Raw genomic sequence first — 19000 nt, forward strand, 5'->3', positions numbered from 1 at the left:
CTGACAGAGAACATTCTCATAATCTCTCAGAGCAATTATTCTTCAAACTCTAGAATTCTCTGATCTCTCTCTTCATCTGTTTGCCTCCCTAAGACCAGCCCTAACCTCTTCACTATGACTGAAAACAACCTTTAAATGGCTATTGTGCACGATTTAGGCAGAGATTGTTCGTGCTCAACCTCCTGTAACTCACTTTCAGAAACCCTAGAATCCAACTTTAGCCTTTCACCGATTTTAGGTAACTACATTATGGCGACCAAAGTGGGAGGTTGTTCACGCAACTAAGATCTCAATCATGGTCGTTATTGGTAAGGAAGTCGATTCCACCAATCCGGAAACAAAAACGTTCCATTGATTCAGTCTCTATAAATCCATTACATATTTAACCGAGAGTTATCCCTACCAACAGTTTTCTCTCTCAGACGAGTGTTTGACCTTAGTGAATAGGTTAGTGCTTCCTTGATCAACTGGATCTCTCCATGAAACGCGCCATTAAACTATTTCCATGAAAATCTACTACTAATCCTTGAAAACGTCGGTAAGAACGAAGGAAAGCTCCTGGAGACTCAACAAAATCTTGCAAAATCTCAGATTGATATCCAGACTTATCTTAAAATGCCTTTAGAGTTACCAGTGGGGATAGATCATACAAATCTAGATCGAGTACATGTTTATTAAAGAAGGAGTACTAAAACTGCTGAGAATAGCACGGACAAGATCCAGTCTGTCTGCAATCGACCTTACCGGAGAAGATGAAGTTTGTTACGATCGTGACAGAGAAAATGAGCAACCATCCAGTCGACTTATCGCTCTCAAGTACTAGACGACGCTCTAAACTTGGAGATTCTGATGAATATTTTCTCCAAAATTCGTTTAGGCCAAGGGCCCTCAAGCTGATCACAGGGTGATCGAATTTTATATAGTGGTAAATAGAGTTGTCGTTCACTCGGACTTGATGAGATTGATCTTAAGAATTAATAAACTAAAATAAAAGAAAAATATATATACAAATTATTGCCACGGGATGAAGAGACACTAGGACGCAGGATTTCACTACTTTTCATATTCTTGTGGTTCAGTCATTAACTCTAGACAATATAGCTCAAACAAAAGAAGTTGTGACTCTAATTCTTTGTTAAAAATAGATTTCATAAAACATTATGTGTAAGTCGTAAGCATGACGCATCAAAAGTAATTTAAACTAAGCATGAGACATCAGACAAAATAACAAATAATTAATAGAAATCATAAAACAATTAAATCTATGCAAAAAGTCATATAAAGAATTAATTAATTTACCAAAATCATGAAAAGTTGCTTCCTCCGTTGTCCCAGGGATAGGTTCTAGCTCCACATAGTGAAAACACACTCAAAAAGGTAATTCATAGCTCAAATGGTGTTTTTATTTGAGAAATAAGATAAAACAGAGATTTGAAATGGTCCACGGGTGTTACAAATGTTGCAAAGAAGATGTTACAAAATTATAGCACAAAACAGTCGCAGAAGCAACAATCTTTTTCTGGAAGAAAACGAATTGGTTTTAAGACACTAAAAACGACTGCTTATTACAGTCTATTGTTCTTCGTGTTCTTCTCTAATGGCAGCAGCAACAACTTTCTGCAACTCTAATTTCTACACTCTGTTCTCACCCCTAACTCTCCATCCCTCTCTATGACATCCGAGTAACTCTTTTATACTCGACAGGATCAAGAAATTTCGCCCATTCACTCCCAATAATCCTCCATAACTCTGCCATTAAAGAGGATATTTTCTTTCCTTTCTTTTCCTTGCAGTTTTCAATCACGGGCTTACTTTCCTTCTATTGAGTTCTTCATGCTTTAACTAGAATCCCCAACTCAGCAAACATGTGTGGTACGTCCCAGACAGAAAAATGTTTGATGTTATGTCGTGAAAATTACCAAATATCTCGTGAATATCTCTTCCACCCTGTCAACTTCCAGTCCACATATACGGCCCTATTTGATCGAAACAAAAAGGCCTACCATCCCTGTTTTGTCGTAACATGTTGGTGTCAATCCAAATCCGGAAAGAAATCCGACAGAATCTCAACTGAAATCAAGTTCGAAAATTCTTGCAACGAAACAACCTCTGATATATCCAAAGTGGACACTAAATCCATATTTATCTGAAACCAAGTCAACTACCTTTCGTGTTTCAACCAAACAGTCCCAAACCAAACAATATCCACGAAAGGATTGCATAAATTGACGTCCCAAATCGGTCCTGAAAGTCTGCAGCTACAAACTCCATTTTCCCGCCAAAACCAGGATTCAAAAGGTAGGGGATGACCTCACCCTAACAGAGAAGGGGGTGCGAATAGCAGCTGCACTCTGGGGTGCCCCTTAGTAAATGAGGTTCCCCTTAACCAAAAGTGAGAGTCCGAATAACACGTTCATCCGGGTGCTTTAGAAAACTTTTCGAGCCTATTTTTACACAAATCTTTATTTCCAAAAATACCCAAAAATACATAAAAACACAATATTAGTACAAAAATCGAGTTCTAACAGTACAGAGATCGAGGACAAATCAGATACAAAAATGTGTCTATCACAGGGGACTCGGGAAGTTTACTTCACTTTACTATTTTACTTATAAGTCTTTCATTTTGTATTCGATTGACCTAGTTCTTTTTCCATCGGATTTGTATTTTCATCGTCTGCATGATAAACTTAGCGAAAACTTGGAAAGGATCCAAAAAGCTTGTGACCTAGTCAAAAGTGTTGCAGAGCTGCATAGGATCATAAACCGCCAGCCAAGATATATCTTGTCGTTCTTTCTACTTTATAGGATCATGACCATAACGCGACAAAGTATAAGACGATACTAGCTTCCAAGACGATGCTCGGCCAAAGCCTATACCTATCCTATTATGAAAATTCATTGGTTGATATGCTATCTCAACACCCGTCCTGCAGAAAGAAGAGGATCCCTAGCAATTGTACGACCAAGTCCCGATGAGTTTCCAAATCAGCTACACCAACGACTATACAGTTTTATTTACCAATGGGATTTCAGTTTACCAAGAAGGATAAGGAGAATATCTTCACACCCGAACCTATTATTGGAAAATAAATTCGCAGTGATACTCGTGAGGCCAACAATTCAGATAAAAATACATTATTTAACATACAACCACAACCAACTACTATCACTGAAGTAAACAAGGAAAGGTTCTGAGACCATTGCTCCAGGCCACATGCTACTCATCCTGACGTCCACTAGCGGTTCCCTTGGCCAAAGCCTCTTCTATCGAAAAAAACCGGCTCAACAAGCTGCCACATGTGTCAGACGTGATGATATAAGGACAAGATACATCTTCTCGGTCCTATAAGGGTCTGTTATTCTGAAGTTTGGTTGACCATCTCCCAAAAGAATAGATCTCAGCTGAGAATTTGTAACGGAAGTTTACATGGATCCTTGTCGAGATACATGGCAGAGACAGAACTGCGATTTTGTCTCAAAACTCAATCTTGAGAAATACAGAGGTCTTTCTCGAACGATCAAGCATCACTAGTCGATAAATATTCTTATTCATATAACAAACTGGGGACTGACGAAGAACTGTGTATCGTACATCTGTAATTCTGTATGACTAACATGAGACGGCCCAAACATCCAACTCCTAGGTGACAATATCACTTATGCCTTCGATATGAAGAATCTGGAACACGTAAAAAATTAGTAGAATTTAGAATGTCCCAAGTCAGATACTTCTCACTTAAGCTACATGAGGAAGAATCATATCTCTAGATCGAACCTCGAACACAATATCCTTCTTCTATGACAACGTGATACAACCCTTGCGACCATATTAAGACTTGCAAGATGCTATCCTCTGTTGACTGGTAATCAATCCCACGATATAGAGTCCAAAATACTTCCACAAGACTAATATGAGATGATTCAAAATCAGGTTTCGTCGCATTCAGAGAAGAACTCACCCATCACGCCAAATTTAGGTTTTCTGTCATGATCAAGAAAGCTGGGCTTTTTCAAACCCTTTCTAAAGGTTTTCACAAACAGATGGATGTACCAAAGAAAATACGTGTTTTAATCCTCCCTATGCTCTGGATCCATGCATGAGACAAATTAAGGTTTGCAATCGATTTGAAGAAGAGTTTATAGTTTCTACTTTATTCAGACATGAATCACACTTCATCCATCTAACCCGACGAGCTGGAAAAATTGGTAGCGAATTTTACAGTTCCCACAACGAAAAATGCACGTTTATGTCCCTGCTACTGCATGTCAAAAGGTCAGACATTCCAAAATACAATCTAAGAGATATGATCAAAACACTAGAACGTATTGCTGCTGAAAAGCCCTATGATTCTAAGTTGAACTTCACGTGGACTTATCACCTGGAAAAAAAAACCTATAGATATTAATTTTTCACTAATAGATGAAAGACATGTCTTTTATGTTCAATAGTTGGGGTCAACCACTGAAATCGTACATCAAACGAAGTTTCTACAACCTCCAGAGTGAAGATCGCGCAAGGAAGGACTTCCTTACGAATTTTACTTAGGGTTTTCACCTACTCGCATACCCGACTGAGCAATCTAGGTTTTGCATCAAGTGCGAACTCATGAGGGTCTTCTTCCTTTACCAGATGCACACGAGAAAGGTCTAGAGAGGGAAAATATCAACCTTGAAGAAAATCATATAGCAAAGGCCCTTAGAGAAAATTTCTTGCATCATGTTAAGCTGCTTCAGTCCGGCCTCTGCATTTCGAGCCGCCTGCTTAGCATGTTCCAGCTCTTCATCTACCATAAGGTCCTCCATATTAAGAACCTATCTGAACTCAATTCACCCCAATGGATCCTGATAGAATACATCCACTCTCGCGGTCGCCTCACATTGAAACGAAGATTCTCATCACGTGTGGTCGTCAGGTTTTCCATATTTATGAGACCATCAGAAGCAAGACCGTTTGGAGTTATTCTCCTCATGTCACCAAATCCGCCTCGAGTATCTCATCCGAAATTAGAAGTGTAATATGGCTAATAAAGTCAACACCAATAGTAGGATAACCGGAGATACGCTCTTCCTCACTTCTTTTGGATTCTCAAACACCAGAGTTACTGATAATTGGGGACTATTGCACACTTGATCCTCTGAAAAAGATAAGGTCATCCACTCTATTATCAACATGATTTTCTTGAATAGTATTCATAACTGGATCCTACAAACAAGGAAAGAGTTAGACAAAGTATAAGAGTTGAAGACGTATATGAAGCATGGCTCGGGTTTTGCTCGACAAGAATGCGTCAAGTCTCACGAAAATAGAAGCATGTCCTCAGGACTAGATCCCGACCCTTATTTCAATAAACCTAATCCACATCCTCAAGGATATTCGCGAGTTTACATGGTTTTATATTTCCATGAAGAATCAATAGAAGAAATGCTTTCTTCGTAACTAAGGGTAAAAACGTATAAGGATCGCCACATACGCGTTTTAGCTCAAGGGGATCAAACTCACGACCTATGAAAAGCTCAGGAAGTTTAATTAGGTCATAACACTCCAAGGGGTCATTTCCTAAGAGTCTCAATACATCAAGAGTTTAAACGCAACAAGGACTCCTTTCAAAAACAGACATTCGCACATTCCATCGCGAAGACTTGAAAACTGATGACAATCCATAAGGAATGTCGAGTTACTTTCTGAAGCAAATATGTGATCCTATGTCTTCCCAACAACATGTCAAAAGGGCGCCTTAAACGGGAAAACGATCTAGGAGATATGGCCTCGACACCAAAGTAAGTGCAATCTGAAAACTCCTAAAATTTTATACGTGATTTCTGAAGTCAAAAGTATACACGGATTTGATTGGCCAAACGAACTCGGAATCAAGTCATTTTTTTTGAATTAGAAATACTATCCTATTTTCTTTCAAAGTTGGGGGACTCGAATCGGAGTCTGTATGAAGATTTTACATCCATTCTCCCTAAGTGTCTCAAGTCTGAAGTTTTATGACAAACACCTAAACGAAGAGAATCCTTGACAAATACGACTACTTCTATTCATTTAATGGTTGAAGAAATATGCATTATAGATCATTAAAGAGAGATAAAGTTCAAGACTTAACGAGGATTCCTCAATAAAGAACGAACGATGGGTATCTACATCATCAAACTCAAGATCATTAACTATTAGCTTCTACATCATCAATTTAAAGAAGATTAACATCGTTTTGAAAGACGAACAAAGCTATCATCTTAGCAAGAGGAAGATATTCAGCACATTCATGCCACGATTATAATTCATGGGTCAAGAATGAAATTTCAAACATTAAGTATACTAAAATGGTTACCTGCAATACCAGTTATACTTCGAATAAAAATATAAATTCAGCTCAAACAATAAATTCCAGTGCAAATAGAATTCGTGGGGTAGGGTGGACCGGTTTCTAAACCTATCACATGTCAAAAATAATTCTCTTTTCGGTTTTGTTTCAAAAAGGAAGATCTCAAAGCAAAAGAAAAAGGAATTAGAGCTTAAAGAGGAAATTAAAGGAATTTAACTCAAGTAAGGAAATCTAGGCTTTCCGTTCTTCCAAAATCTCTATGAACGTGTCCAAGCCTCTCCCATGCGTATGAATGATCTCTTAGGTCAGTGGAACGTCACTTATTCTCTCCGAATTTTCCCAGAGGCACCAAAGTCGAAGAGAATTAGGATTTTGACGACAATAACCCTAATTTCAAGAGTTTGACGAAAAGAGGGATTTCTCATAAAAGGGAGGGGGACGAGCGTCTTCCCATTCATTGGGCCGGTTATCTACACCTCTATCAACCCTTTTGTATCTCATCACTCCTCAGTAAAAACAAGCTCATAAAGGATTTTGACCAAAATACCCTTATTTCACAATTTGAATATTTTCAAAGAAGAAGCCCTAATACAGCCAGAGACCGACCAAGCCCTAGTATACTCATTACCAAGGCCTCATACACGTGAACATTAAGTTCTCTAAGTTAAAATAAAAACAAGATTGAAATGGAATCCAGAAAGGCATAATTTCAAAGAAAATAAGGAGAATTTGGCTAAAACGGAAAATTTGAGTTCATGATTTCCAAAACAGGATCGGAAATGTGCCGCTCTCTTTTTCAAGTCGTGGTTATGCCCATAGATGCTCGCGACATCTTTCATGCCAGAAAAAAATCAAGCTCAGAAGTGTTTTTGATGAAAATACCCTTAGTTTCAAAGTAAGTATTTTCTTCAGAAGAGATGTATATGATTGGTACAAGGAGTTAAACAAGCCCTCATCACATAAGGTACTAACCCCTCAAGACATACACACGCCTACCAAGCCTCGTTAAGTCTCTCCAGAGTATCTGAAGGAGTTATGTTAGAGCATGGACCGGTTGAACCCACCAAGCGTTGGTATGTCAAGTTTGATTGTCATATTTTAGTGAATCAAAACTCATGTTAAGAGTCGCTTGATTATGTACTAGAGTCAACTTCGTATAGGTTAGCTTGAAAGTATTAGGATATGAGACATTACAAGTATTGCGAAGTCTTGACGATGTGAAGAAGCAAGGATCTACAACGACAACAATCATCCTTCCACTTGAGGTTAGTGATATTTGACTTGAAGTGTTTCATTTCCTAACGTATCTTTCAAGTCGTGCATATTGAAAACATAATTGCGAAGCATATTTGAACTCTAGATAGACATAGTATTAAGGAATACAATACGAGGTTTATTGCTCAACCATTAAACTTTGTAGATAAGACATCGACATAATCGGTTGAATGCTATTTTGATTATGTATGAGTATAAGGTGAGAATTTCATCCTAGGAAGTAAGTTCATAAACTTGTTTATGAATCGAAAAAGAAATCGCCAGGCGTTATTGGGATTGTTATTCATTGCATATCTTGTGAACATCCAATATGTGTGATTTAGTATAACCGCTCACGACTTGTTTGTGTTCTGGGTAAAACTATTCACAAAGGCCTGACTTATGTATTGGTATGACTTTTATTAGTGAAATAGATCTTAAGTAATCACCTGAGATGGTATGATCGAGTTTATGATTTGTGTATGGCCGACTCTGGGTAAAGGGGAACCGATCCTAGTAAGAGGTGCTACACATCACAAAGGGGAATCAATCCTTGTATGAGGTGCAACAAAAGGGAACCGATCCTATGAACATGTGCAACACGTTTTTAGTCAAAGGGGAACCGATCCTATGGACATCTGCAACAAGGGGGAACCGATCCTTTGAACATGTGGAGTCGGCCACAAAAAGTCTCAATCAAATCCGAGCACGTTTTGTGTTTTTAACACAAAAATTATCCAAAAATATCTTTTCGAATTTTCTATTATTTTAGAAATATTAGAGATACCGAAAATATATTTGGTTAATGTGTAAGGATGTCTACATACTTTGAACACGTGCTATGAATGTTTATTTCTTTAATTGTTCAAAGATATTCCTTAACGGCTAAGGGAAGAGAATCCCATGATCGAAACATAAGTAAGTTAAGAATCTTTTAATTAAGGTTGTTAATTTCATTTTGTAGGGAAATTCCAGAATTAGTAATGTGCATTTACTAATTATATTTTCCGAGAGATTTCGATCATTATTTTTGGGCAGAGCATTTCCAGGAATTATGAAAACCGAATTTGTTCTTTAATGAATATCTTGAGAATATTTTCGATTTTGGAAATTCCTTGGTGTCCAAACTTCCTTGCCTATAAATACTTGAAGTTTTCCTTTCTAGCAAACTAATCATTCGTAACAACATACTTCCTCTTTTGTTGTTGTTACTGGTATAGGCGCCTATTCGGAGAGGAGAGTAACCTAATTAGGCAAAATCTCTTACGGCCGCTCAGTTTAAAGTCTTCTTTGGGATTGAGAAGCTCTAGCGTGTACCGTTGGTGGGAAACTAGATAATTGCGGTTTATCTTTTGTTTTCGATTGATTTGATTGACTAACGGTGGTTGAAATCTAATTGCACCTAGTTTGTTTATTCTTGAGAATCTTCTCTTCTGATATAAGACTCACTCAAACTAGTTCAGAGTTTCGACAGGGATCTTTAGACTTTTGTGAGTTCTAAAGACAATCTTGTGATAATTCATTGTTAACAGACTCCGTTCTGTGCGTGATCGATCACAAGAGATTCAAGTGATTGTATGCAGGTTTTATAATCTTTGGTGTGCACAATACTTGTTTTGGTAAAAGAGGATCCAATTAATAATCGGTTTATCCTTGTGGTAGATTGTATTGATTAATTGAGTAGATCGGCATCAACACAATTTTTTGGATTAAGAGTGTTGTTGGCTTAATCTTAAACGATTACTTCGGTAATTGAACATAAGATAGATCTAAGGACCTGACGAAAGAGTTTATGTTAAGATAAACGGAAGAGCCTTTGTTTGACTCATATCACTTGGTTGAATAAAGTTGATACCAAACAGATTTGTTGTTCCTTTACTGTTTGGAATACGAACCAAAGGAATTGTTCCAAGTACGTGACTTATTTATAAGTTGGAGGCGTAGGAATACAGACGGAACTAGGTGAACTATAGGTTTAGTTTCTTGGTCTCAACTATACGAAGTTGGTGTAATTTTGTGTAGCGGCTTAATCTTGAGAGTATTCAATTCTGGACAAGGTCCCAGGATTTTTCTGCATTTGCGGTTTCCTTGTTAACAAAATCTTGTTGTGTCATTCTTTATATTTTCGCATTATAATTGTCTTATTATAATTAAAGTAAATTACACAAACGTTAATTCCTATTTACTTGATAAGTGAATCCTATTGTGTTTGGTTAAGTCTGAACCTTTTTATCAAGTAACATACTTCGATATTGTATTGTCCCGATCTCGTATCCATAGACGATCACATGAAGTGTGAATCGATTAGTTGTATTGTCTCGACTCTGTCCATAGACAATCACTTTCGAAGAAAGGACTTATAGGTAGGAAAAATTTTAGCTTGAGGTATATTTAGGTACCCTCGCCTTTTCAAGTTAGACACAAGCAAAATAAGAATTAGGGTTTTTGTGTAATACAAGCCTAAACTCAGAATTTGTGTGGGATAAGGACTCTACAGTTCAGAAAGGAGTATCTCTATTCTCTCATGGATCTTCACGCCCAAAACTCTCTCATCCCCACATACTCACATGTACAAACTCGGAAGCTCCAAGATGCACAAAAAGAGAAATTTAGGGTTTTGGCCAAGTAAAGCGTAATTAACAATTTCATTCGATCAAGACGGGAATTTTGTCTCATCAAGACTCCATTATCATGACATTAACGTCTCCCAACACAGAATCCCAGAAGGTTCCCAAGTCCATAGTCGATTCCAAAATCAGAGTCATAATAATCGAAGTTTAAAAATAAATCCAGAGACTCTGCAAGTTTAAAAGAATGAGTGGATCGTAATTTCATATCTGAATGATTTGTCACCATCTATATACTCATCATAGAAAAATCAAGGTTCTAGTCTGAGTAGGGGACTTAATGTAGATCGTGAAATTTGGATAAGGGAAAAAAGTGTCATTTCAAGACCATGGACAAAACTCTACTCTCACGGGAGAGATTAAGCCCTTCGTCCTCAAGGAACCCATATCCAAGATTTCTAGTATACGTCCCCGCGAGACACTGCTGTTCGTGATGCCGTAATTCCTAGCACACAATATCACCGCGAGATACTGCTGGTCACGTAGGTTTTGTAGAGCGTAAAACGTCTCTGACATACTTATGAACCGGAACATTCACAATTCCAGCATGTCTTCGCAAGATGCAGCTGATTGTGATGCCATCATTCCTAGTATACATCCCCGCGAGATACTACTGGTCATGTAAGCTCTGTAGATGCTTAAAAACGTCCCCGATGGACTTATGATCCAAAGCGGAGACACTACATGTCTCCTGTAAGCACGATTTACCCTATTTGAGATCAAGAACTGATTCCTAGTATATTATCGCGAAATACACTGCTCATGTCTACTCTAGGCTCTGACTCGACTGACTGAGGCTTCCGAATATTTCTTAGGACATCCCCACGAGATACGCTGGTTATTCTTCCTTTAGGACATTTTGAAAAACTCCCAAAACATCCTTTAGAGATACACTGGTCATGGAGGCCCCATTATATAGACACAATTGACTCCTAATACATCTCTGCAAGATACGCTGGTCAAAGATAAGTGAGCCGAAGTCTCGCGAAGACATTATTATTAGGGGTACAAACCTTCCTTTCTCTCCTGAACATGTCCCAACTGACTCCGGAGAGATCCATCCACATTGGAAAAATATCAGACGACCTCAGTCGTGTCGGCTAAATCTCTGACAGCCTCTGTCGCGTCGGCTTAATCTCTGACAGCCTCAGTCGCGTTGGCTAAACCTCAGACAGCTTCATTCGCGTTATCCAAACCTCAGATGACCTCATCTGAACTGATTCATCGCATCTGAAGAGTTTTATACAGGTATATAACTCAGGCACAAGCCTCACCTAGGGCCCAAGCCTAGTTCCCGGTGTCTCAAACACACTCACAGCTAGTAAATTGTCATGAATTGTACATGTTTATCCAAAAACGTGGATAAGATCCCTTGAGCTCTGCATGCTCAACAAATGGACCCAGAAGCAATAATACGGTTTCCATGTGACATATGTGACTGGCCATTGAGAGTCAGAGCTCAACCCCAGCTCCTCTCACGCTCTACACACGATTTCTAAGGCATTCCATGCCTTTTCACGTGACTTATCCTATTCATTCTCACAAATCAGAGAATATCTCTTTAACTTGGCCAACTCGAATAAAGAGAATATTTCTCTCACTTGACACATATCACAAAGGTTGACTCAGCTTCACACAGATGGGGGGATATCAATTAGGGTTTCGGTCTGGCGGTCTACGAAACATGTGAGAAATACCCAGCCAATTTCTCTCCACAGAAGAGAGAAAAGGCGGTTGAATAATGAGATAAACTCAATCTAGTTTATCTCTATCTATTCCTGAAGAAACGGGAGAACTGCTCCGCACGACAAGCAATCCTTATCTTCACCGACGTGAGATTAGAGAATTTAGCTATAAATAGGTCTTTATTTCTCTAAGATGACCGAGAACTTTCTCATAACCTCTCAGAGCAATTCTTCTTCAAACTCTAGAATTCTCTGATTTCTCTCTTCACCTGCTTCCCTCCCTAAGACCAACCCTTACCTCTTCCCTGTAACTGAAGCAGTCTTTGAATGGTCATTGTGCGTGGTTTAGGCAGAGATTGTTCGTGCTCAACCTCCCGTAACTCACTTTCAGAAACCCTGAAATTCAACTTTAGTCTTTCACCGATTTTAGGTAATTACAGGGAGCAAAAAAAGATTATTCATTTGACGAAATTATTTATTTATGGAACATTCAATTATTGAGGTTAGACCTGATGTAAACCAGCATAGATGAATTTCACGGTTTATCGAAAATGAATGACTTGGGTTATTTGTTTGTTTGTATGTACGAGACATGTTGTCCTTTTTGGAATTAATCAACCCTAACCGTCTGATATGAGACCCAAATCCTTGGCCAGTTGGACACTATGAGTAGCAACTGTTAACACGCATTGGTTTAAACGGATGATTATGATGGGGGCTAAGATCGGATTTGAGAAAATGAGGGCTCAATTTTTCAAAATGATGGAGCATGCACCATTTTGTTTACAAATGCACATGCACATCATTATCAGATAACCATTATAGAGCAATACTTTATGTGTGGTACTTAATTTGTTCAATGCTAGACTCCCAAATCAAAGTAGTTACAGTAATATAGAAGTTGTGATATGACAAGACACGGTAGTGCTGATAGACACTCATCAATCGACAACACACAGTCGTTCTGGTAGATCGGGTCTCGGAATTCAGTTTCCAATAGAGATACATTTTGGAACTTTACGACCGACAAGACAAATTTTACAGTTGAGGTATATAATGTACAAAGAAGGGATAATAGTACGGACTACAAAGAGCCTGTTGCGAAATGAAAATCTCAAATCTTAGGACACTTTAGTTTCATTATAATTTGCTTGGTTCTTCAATCAGCAATGTCCATATTTTATTCAGTTTCTAGAAAGGAAAACGTATGTAAATAATTTTGTTGTGAGACCTTTAGTGGTTGTCTACAACCAACCATCTAATATGCGTTCTTTTTTTCTTCATAAATAATATTGTTGGCGGGAGAAAAGTTTAAGGCATTATTGATTTAATTAAGTCAACATTTAACTAGTTGTATAAAATAGATTTAAGTCACATGCGTTCACTAGTACTCAATAAATCACATGTATTGTTTGTAGTCACTTCTATGTATCTTATCTTGTCCTTAGTACCATACTGCTATATCTCTCAATCACTCTCCCTAGGTCTTTAAGCTTAGTTTGTTTTCTTTTGCTAAACAGAAGATGGCTACATTTTCTTGTGCGTCTTCAACAAACACTACATCTCTTGCCATATTTTCTCTCTGTTTCTTAGTTCATCAGTTGATCCAGTTAAGTGTAGCAATTACTTTACCTCCAAATGTTAATGTTCCGGCGCTTCTTATTTTCGGAGACTCGATAGTTGATCCGGGGAATAACAATAACTTGCCTACGATCGCTAAGTGCAACTTCCTACCTTACGGGCAAGATTTCATGGGTGGAAAACCAACCGGAAGGTTTAGCAATGGCAAAGTCCCCGGTGACTTGATAGGTATAGAAAACAATGCTAATTCACTGACATTTTAATTACTAAAGATGTCGTTAACTTTATGTCTATTAATATTTAGTTGCCTGGCTCGCCACAAAGTTGATATGGCCGAGTTGGTCTAAGGCGCCAGATTAAGGTTCTGGCCTGAAAGGGCGAATCCCACTGTCGACACATTTGTTTTTTTGAAAATTTTCATATCCAAGCATTTTTCCTCCTAATAACAAATCATTTTTGCAGCTGAAGCACTGGGAATTAAGGATATTTTACCGGCTTATCTCGATCCATTCTTGGACCCAAATGATCTCCTGACTGGCGTAAGTTTTGCGTCTGGAGCCGCCGGATATGATCCACTTACGTCTAAACTCGCGGTATGAGTCTCCATGGTTATGATTTGCTATTACTAATAGCAGCAGGAGAGCCAACTTGTTTAAGAGTCTTTTAACCTACATTCATTGGGTTTTCATTTTTATTTATGGGGTAGATGGCTATAAGCTTGGAGAAACAAGTAGAGTTGTTCAAGGAGTACCTGGCTAAAGTCGCAGCCATCGCAGGAGAAGAGAAAGCTAAGAGCATACTGTCAGACAGTTTATACCTAGTTGTTATTGGAAGTAATGACCTTGGCAATACGTATTTTGGTTCACAACTCAGATCCAATTACGATATCCCTGCCTATGCTGATCTTATGGTTGAAGGGGCTATTAGTTTTATTCAGGTACATTTGTTCCCATTTTACACTCTGATTATGGTACTCTAAAAAGTGTCATGAAGATCTCTAATTAAGTCAAGCGACGAGCCAAGTATCCTAACCAAGCTGAAACAACTAACCACTTTCTGCAGGATCTGTACAATGTGGGTGCAAGGAGAATTGGAGTATTCGGTGTACCACCCATAGGATGCCTGCCATCTCAGAGAACATTAGCGGGAGGGAAAGCGAGAAATTGTGCAGAGAACTATAACCAAGCTGCTCAGATTTTTAACTTGAAACTGTCACCAGCACTAGCCAAACTCACTGCTAAGTTTGCGCATGGAAGGGCTGTGTATGCTGATATCTACTATCCTATCCTAGAGATTATCGACAATCCTCACAATTACGGTAAGTGCATTATCCTAGAATTAGTCTCTTGCATTCATATAATCATTGTGCTCGAGGGAATGCATCTGACTTGAACAAACTGGTTGAATTGAATTTTGTTTGTAGGTTTTGAAGAGGCAACAAAAGGATGCTGTGGTACAGGAAAGATAGAATCAATAATTCTATGTAACCAGCTGAACCCATTTACCTGTGACGATGTCTCCAAATATATATTTTGGGACAGTTACCATCCCACAGAGAGAGCCTACCGAATATTTTTAGGCCCCTTCCTCGAGAAAAACCTAAACAGATTCCTCTGTGACGATGCCATATGCTAATCTTGCTTGTGTCTGCATAGATTCCCCAGTTCACACACTACTCAATCCATTGTTCCAAAAATCAGATGGATGTGTTTCTATCATTTACTTGTTTATAATCTATTAACACGTTCGCCTGTTTGTTTTAGATCAATTGATACTATATAACTGTTCTTATTAGTGGTACTATGTAAACCCCAGATGGATTGAATGGAAGAAGTTTTATGGAATGGCTTGCGTTTTTATTAGTTTAATCGCAGTGCACTCTCAAGCGCAATTACATTTTATGCGAAAGGACGACTGCAAAACAATCTGCAAGTCTGAATTTCTACACTGCAGAAGTTTTTATGGTTTTCGAGCAGGACCAAAGGGCTTGCCAGATCCAAAAGTGGGAGATGCCCTCTGGTGCTTATACGAAAATGGATTTAACAAAAAAGGACCTAAACAGATACTCGATGGAAAATAAAGAAAGACAAATGCATTGAATAACAAATGTGGAAGTGTTATCAACACGAAACAAGTTGGAAGACAGCGTTCATGAATACAACTATTCGCGACATCAAGTAAACTCAAACACATACATATAAACAAATCTGCAAACTCAAAAATTCTTCAATTCTTACAAACAAACAGATAATAAATAAGTCTCAGCTATAAAGGCATCAACCCTCAAAAAGAAAGAAAGAAAAAGGTTCTTTTCTATGCTAAAACTACAAAGCCTGAATACATAAGCAGAGTGAAAAAGAAAACAGTGGATAGAAATTCTCGTTCGGCAAAGAAGTAGTACACGAACGTTTGTTCCTTTAAGCGGATCACATCAATCCTTTCATAAAACTGTGTTGTTATCTAAATCTAAATTCGAAAGAATAGGTAATCTAGTAAGGGTTAGAATGATCAATACAAGCTAAACCCTAAGAACTGGCTGACCAATATGGCAAGTCCAAGAGCAATCGCAACAAGGGAAGAAGCCCAAGTCAGTATCTCAGTAATCCTAGGTACCCTTTCTTTCAATGCCTCAGTACATGAACCAATAAACACAGTATAACTTCCCATGGCAAAAACTGTTCCTAGCAAAAACATACCTAAAAAGGCAGCCCCCGCTAATCGTGAAGGAAGAGCAAGTGCAGGCAACACCATCAGTAGGGCATCTGGTTGCAGTCCATGAACAATTCCAGTGGCAAAAGTTGCAAGGCCGATCTTCTTCTTAGCTTTAGGGGCCTCTAGAGATTCAAGGGCACTTACATCACACTCTCCGTTCTCTAAAGTAACGCACGGGACAGGGGCAGGGACTTCCGATGCCTCCTTAATTCCCGTAGCACCTATAAAAAGTAGCGTAAGGCCAACTATCCTAGTTCCCCATGTCTGAAGTATCTCAATGTGGAGTCGATCTTTCAGTAATAAAAACAACAACCCAAAGATAACTTGGCCTGCATCATGGCCAAATCCCCAAAGGGCTCCAACTGCAGCACTTTCCATCCGAGTACGTCCAATGGAGAGTGGAGCCAAGGCAGCAAGGTGATCTGGTCCTGATAGAGTGTGCAAACAACCAGCAAAGAACCCCGTCCAAGCACTACTTAGTAAAAGCTTACCCCCTACAGTAGCAGCGACGGAGCCTTCAGATTGAATTGCAGTAGCATAGGCTGGGGGAGAAAGAATTGAGTTGATGGATATCAGGATAAGTGCAGATAACAATATAACTGCTGCTGCAGGAACTGCCTGAAACATCGTAAAATAGGGAGATTGTGTTAGCATATAATGCAGAGAGCCATGTGGTCTGGTCATAGTATTGATTCACAAATCTCCACTACATATTCATGTAACAGATGCACCAAGCTACCTGTGCAGTAGTAAAACATCGAATGAACTTGAGCACTAAACAGATGGAATTCGTCTTGAAATTTAGAATTATGAACCCATCTTATGAGTAGTTCTCTGCTAAAACAACTAGTATTAATATCATTGAGAAGAAAGCCTAGTTGATAGACTAAACAAATTCTTCAATCCAAGATATTACCCCACACTGAGTCACCTTCTACCATTGCAGAAGATGCCTAACCCATTAAGAACCTTTGTGCCTCTATTATGTTTCAATCTCCAAATATCACGGTTCCAAACAAAGAAATTTAGTGCATTTCCATTAATGTCTAGAAACACACAGGGTGCACCCCTATCAAAATTAAACATTTCCTTTTCATCCCTTCATTCCAATATATACACAAAAGCAATAGCCCAATCCTTCGCTCAGGGTACTGAATCATGTAGTTTTTCAGCATATGTTTGCAGATCACTTAGAGCAGCACCAGACATTGGTCAAGCATACCACAGTGCTAGGAAATCCACATATCTAGTATGATAATTCACCACATACACTTGCTCATGAACACCTGACACATCCTTGGCATAAGACATTTTCTTCCTAGTTACTCTAATTTTTTATTCGCATTCATATTACTTTAGTTAGTTGAGATTAACTAAACACCTACAACCGCAATTGGTACAACCCCACACAAGAACTAGAATGCCCCTTTTGAAAAACAGCCAGCAATTGGCTAACCTAATAAATTAATCAGCTGAACTTTACAAGAATCAAGCTTCACAAGCATAAAAGGAACAGAACGAGCAAAACCCAAAAGGTATTTCATCCAAATTTATACAAAACATTAGAACCAACAGCTATAACATCAAAGAGATTTCCATTTGAAAGATGTCCACACGGAAAGGGCATAAAAACCGTACCTTTACTTGTTTAGAAGCTCCAACAACTATTTCCTTAAGAAATTGAAATCTGGGTGTTGACCCTTTCCCTGAATTGACCGTTGAAGATGAAAAATCATCCTTTGTTGAACATCTAATAGAAGATGATTTTACAGACATTAACGGAGAAAAAGAAGAAGAATGAAGTTGAATTCTGTTGAATTTGGTTTGTGAGAAACCAAGTTTACTAACAGCACGATCGATTCGATAAGGAAGGAATTGAGAGGTGGGTTTTAGGTAGGTTTTTGTGGACAGAGAAGACGACGACGACGAGTGGATAAGCCTTTCCATGGCTTCTGCTCTCTCTGTTTCCCCTGGAGAAAGAAATTTTCCTCTCTTCTAAAAAAGAGAGGTTTTTTTTTGGTTGCAGAGAGAAGGGGGTTTAGGATAAAGTGGCGACACTTACTATACAAGAAGTTAAAAGTTTGCCGATCGAATAGATTTGGTTTCAAAATTGCTGGGGGAGGAGACCAGAAAAGTCACGGCCGGCTAGGTTCGCAAATTGCACATTGAATAGAAGTAGCAAATTGTGGAATGATTTGTGAAATCGGCGTCCAATTTCAAGGGTTTGCTTAATAATTTCGGTAGTTGTTGAATGAGGGGTAGGTATTCGGAGACGTGGATGTTTGTGGGCGGAGGTTTTTAATCATTTTCTTTTTACCTTTTCCGTCGACCATGTTTAGTGGTTAAGTTCTTATTAACGTGTTTGACTTCATTTGTTCATTTATTCACTAGTTCCATCAATCTTGCCGGATCTCGTATCTGGCTGAATTCATTTATTAAGAGATAAGTTACATTACTTTGAAATGCAATTGTTTGCGAGCATCCTGTACAGATTAAAAACACGGGTAGAATAAAGATCTCAATGCGCTATGTTGATGAGAACTCCATGGTAGAATTATACTAACAATAATCAGTTCAAATGGGGAGTCGTGAGAAAGTAAGTCGTACACCTCTTTCCATCCCCTAGACTCATTAGTCAAAACCGCTTACGTATTGGTCAAAACCACCAGAACTCATTTGATTCTAATACTACCTGTTTTTCCTCTCATGTCTTCCGTTCATATCTACTTTTGCTGCTGATTTAGTCATTTTTTATACTATTTTCCCTCAAGTTTTGCCTTTTCTCTTGTTTTCTGGTCTTACAGAAGGTCTT

At 38.5% G+C, this 19000-nt stretch overlaps 2 protein-coding genes across 2 annotated transcripts; one reads left to right on the forward strand and one right to left on the reverse strand.

Annotated features, from left to right (window-relative positions):
- Nucleotides 1-13335: 13335 nt before the first annotated feature.
- On the forward strand, nucleotides 13336-15344 carry LOC113291086 (GDSL esterase/lipase EXL3-like). The gene is made up of 5 exons (XM_026540662.1): nucleotides 13336-13704; nucleotides 13939-14069; nucleotides 14183-14413; nucleotides 14539-14794; nucleotides 14900-15344. Exons 1-5 carry the CDS (start codon nucleotides 13419-13421, stop codon nucleotides 15109-15111), a joined length of 1116 nt encoding a protein of 371 aa, XP_026396447.1. The 5' UTR covers nucleotides 13336-13418; the 3' UTR covers nucleotides 15112-15344.
- Nucleotides 15345-15649: 305 nt separating this feature from the next.
- Nucleotides 15650-18486, reverse strand: LOC113291099. The gene is made up of 2 exons (XM_026540674.1): nucleotides 17827-18486; nucleotides 15650-16806 (listed from the first exon to the last, which is right to left on the reverse strand). The coding sequence occupies exons 1-2, from the start codon at nucleotides 18133-18135 to the stop codon at nucleotides 15985-15987; spliced, it is 1131 nt and encodes a 376-aa protein (XP_026396459.1). The 5' UTR covers nucleotides 18136-18486; the 3' UTR covers nucleotides 15650-15984.
- Between the last annotated feature and the right edge of the window lie 514 nt (nucleotides 18487-19000).

Source organism: Papaver somniferum, chromosome 1, assembly GCF_003573695.1.
Source record: "Papaver somniferum cultivar HN1 chromosome 1, ASM357369v1, whole genome shotgun sequence".
In the NCBI taxonomy this organism is placed as follows: Eukaryota; Viridiplantae; Streptophyta; class Magnoliopsida; order Ranunculales; family Papaveraceae; genus Papaver; species Papaver somniferum.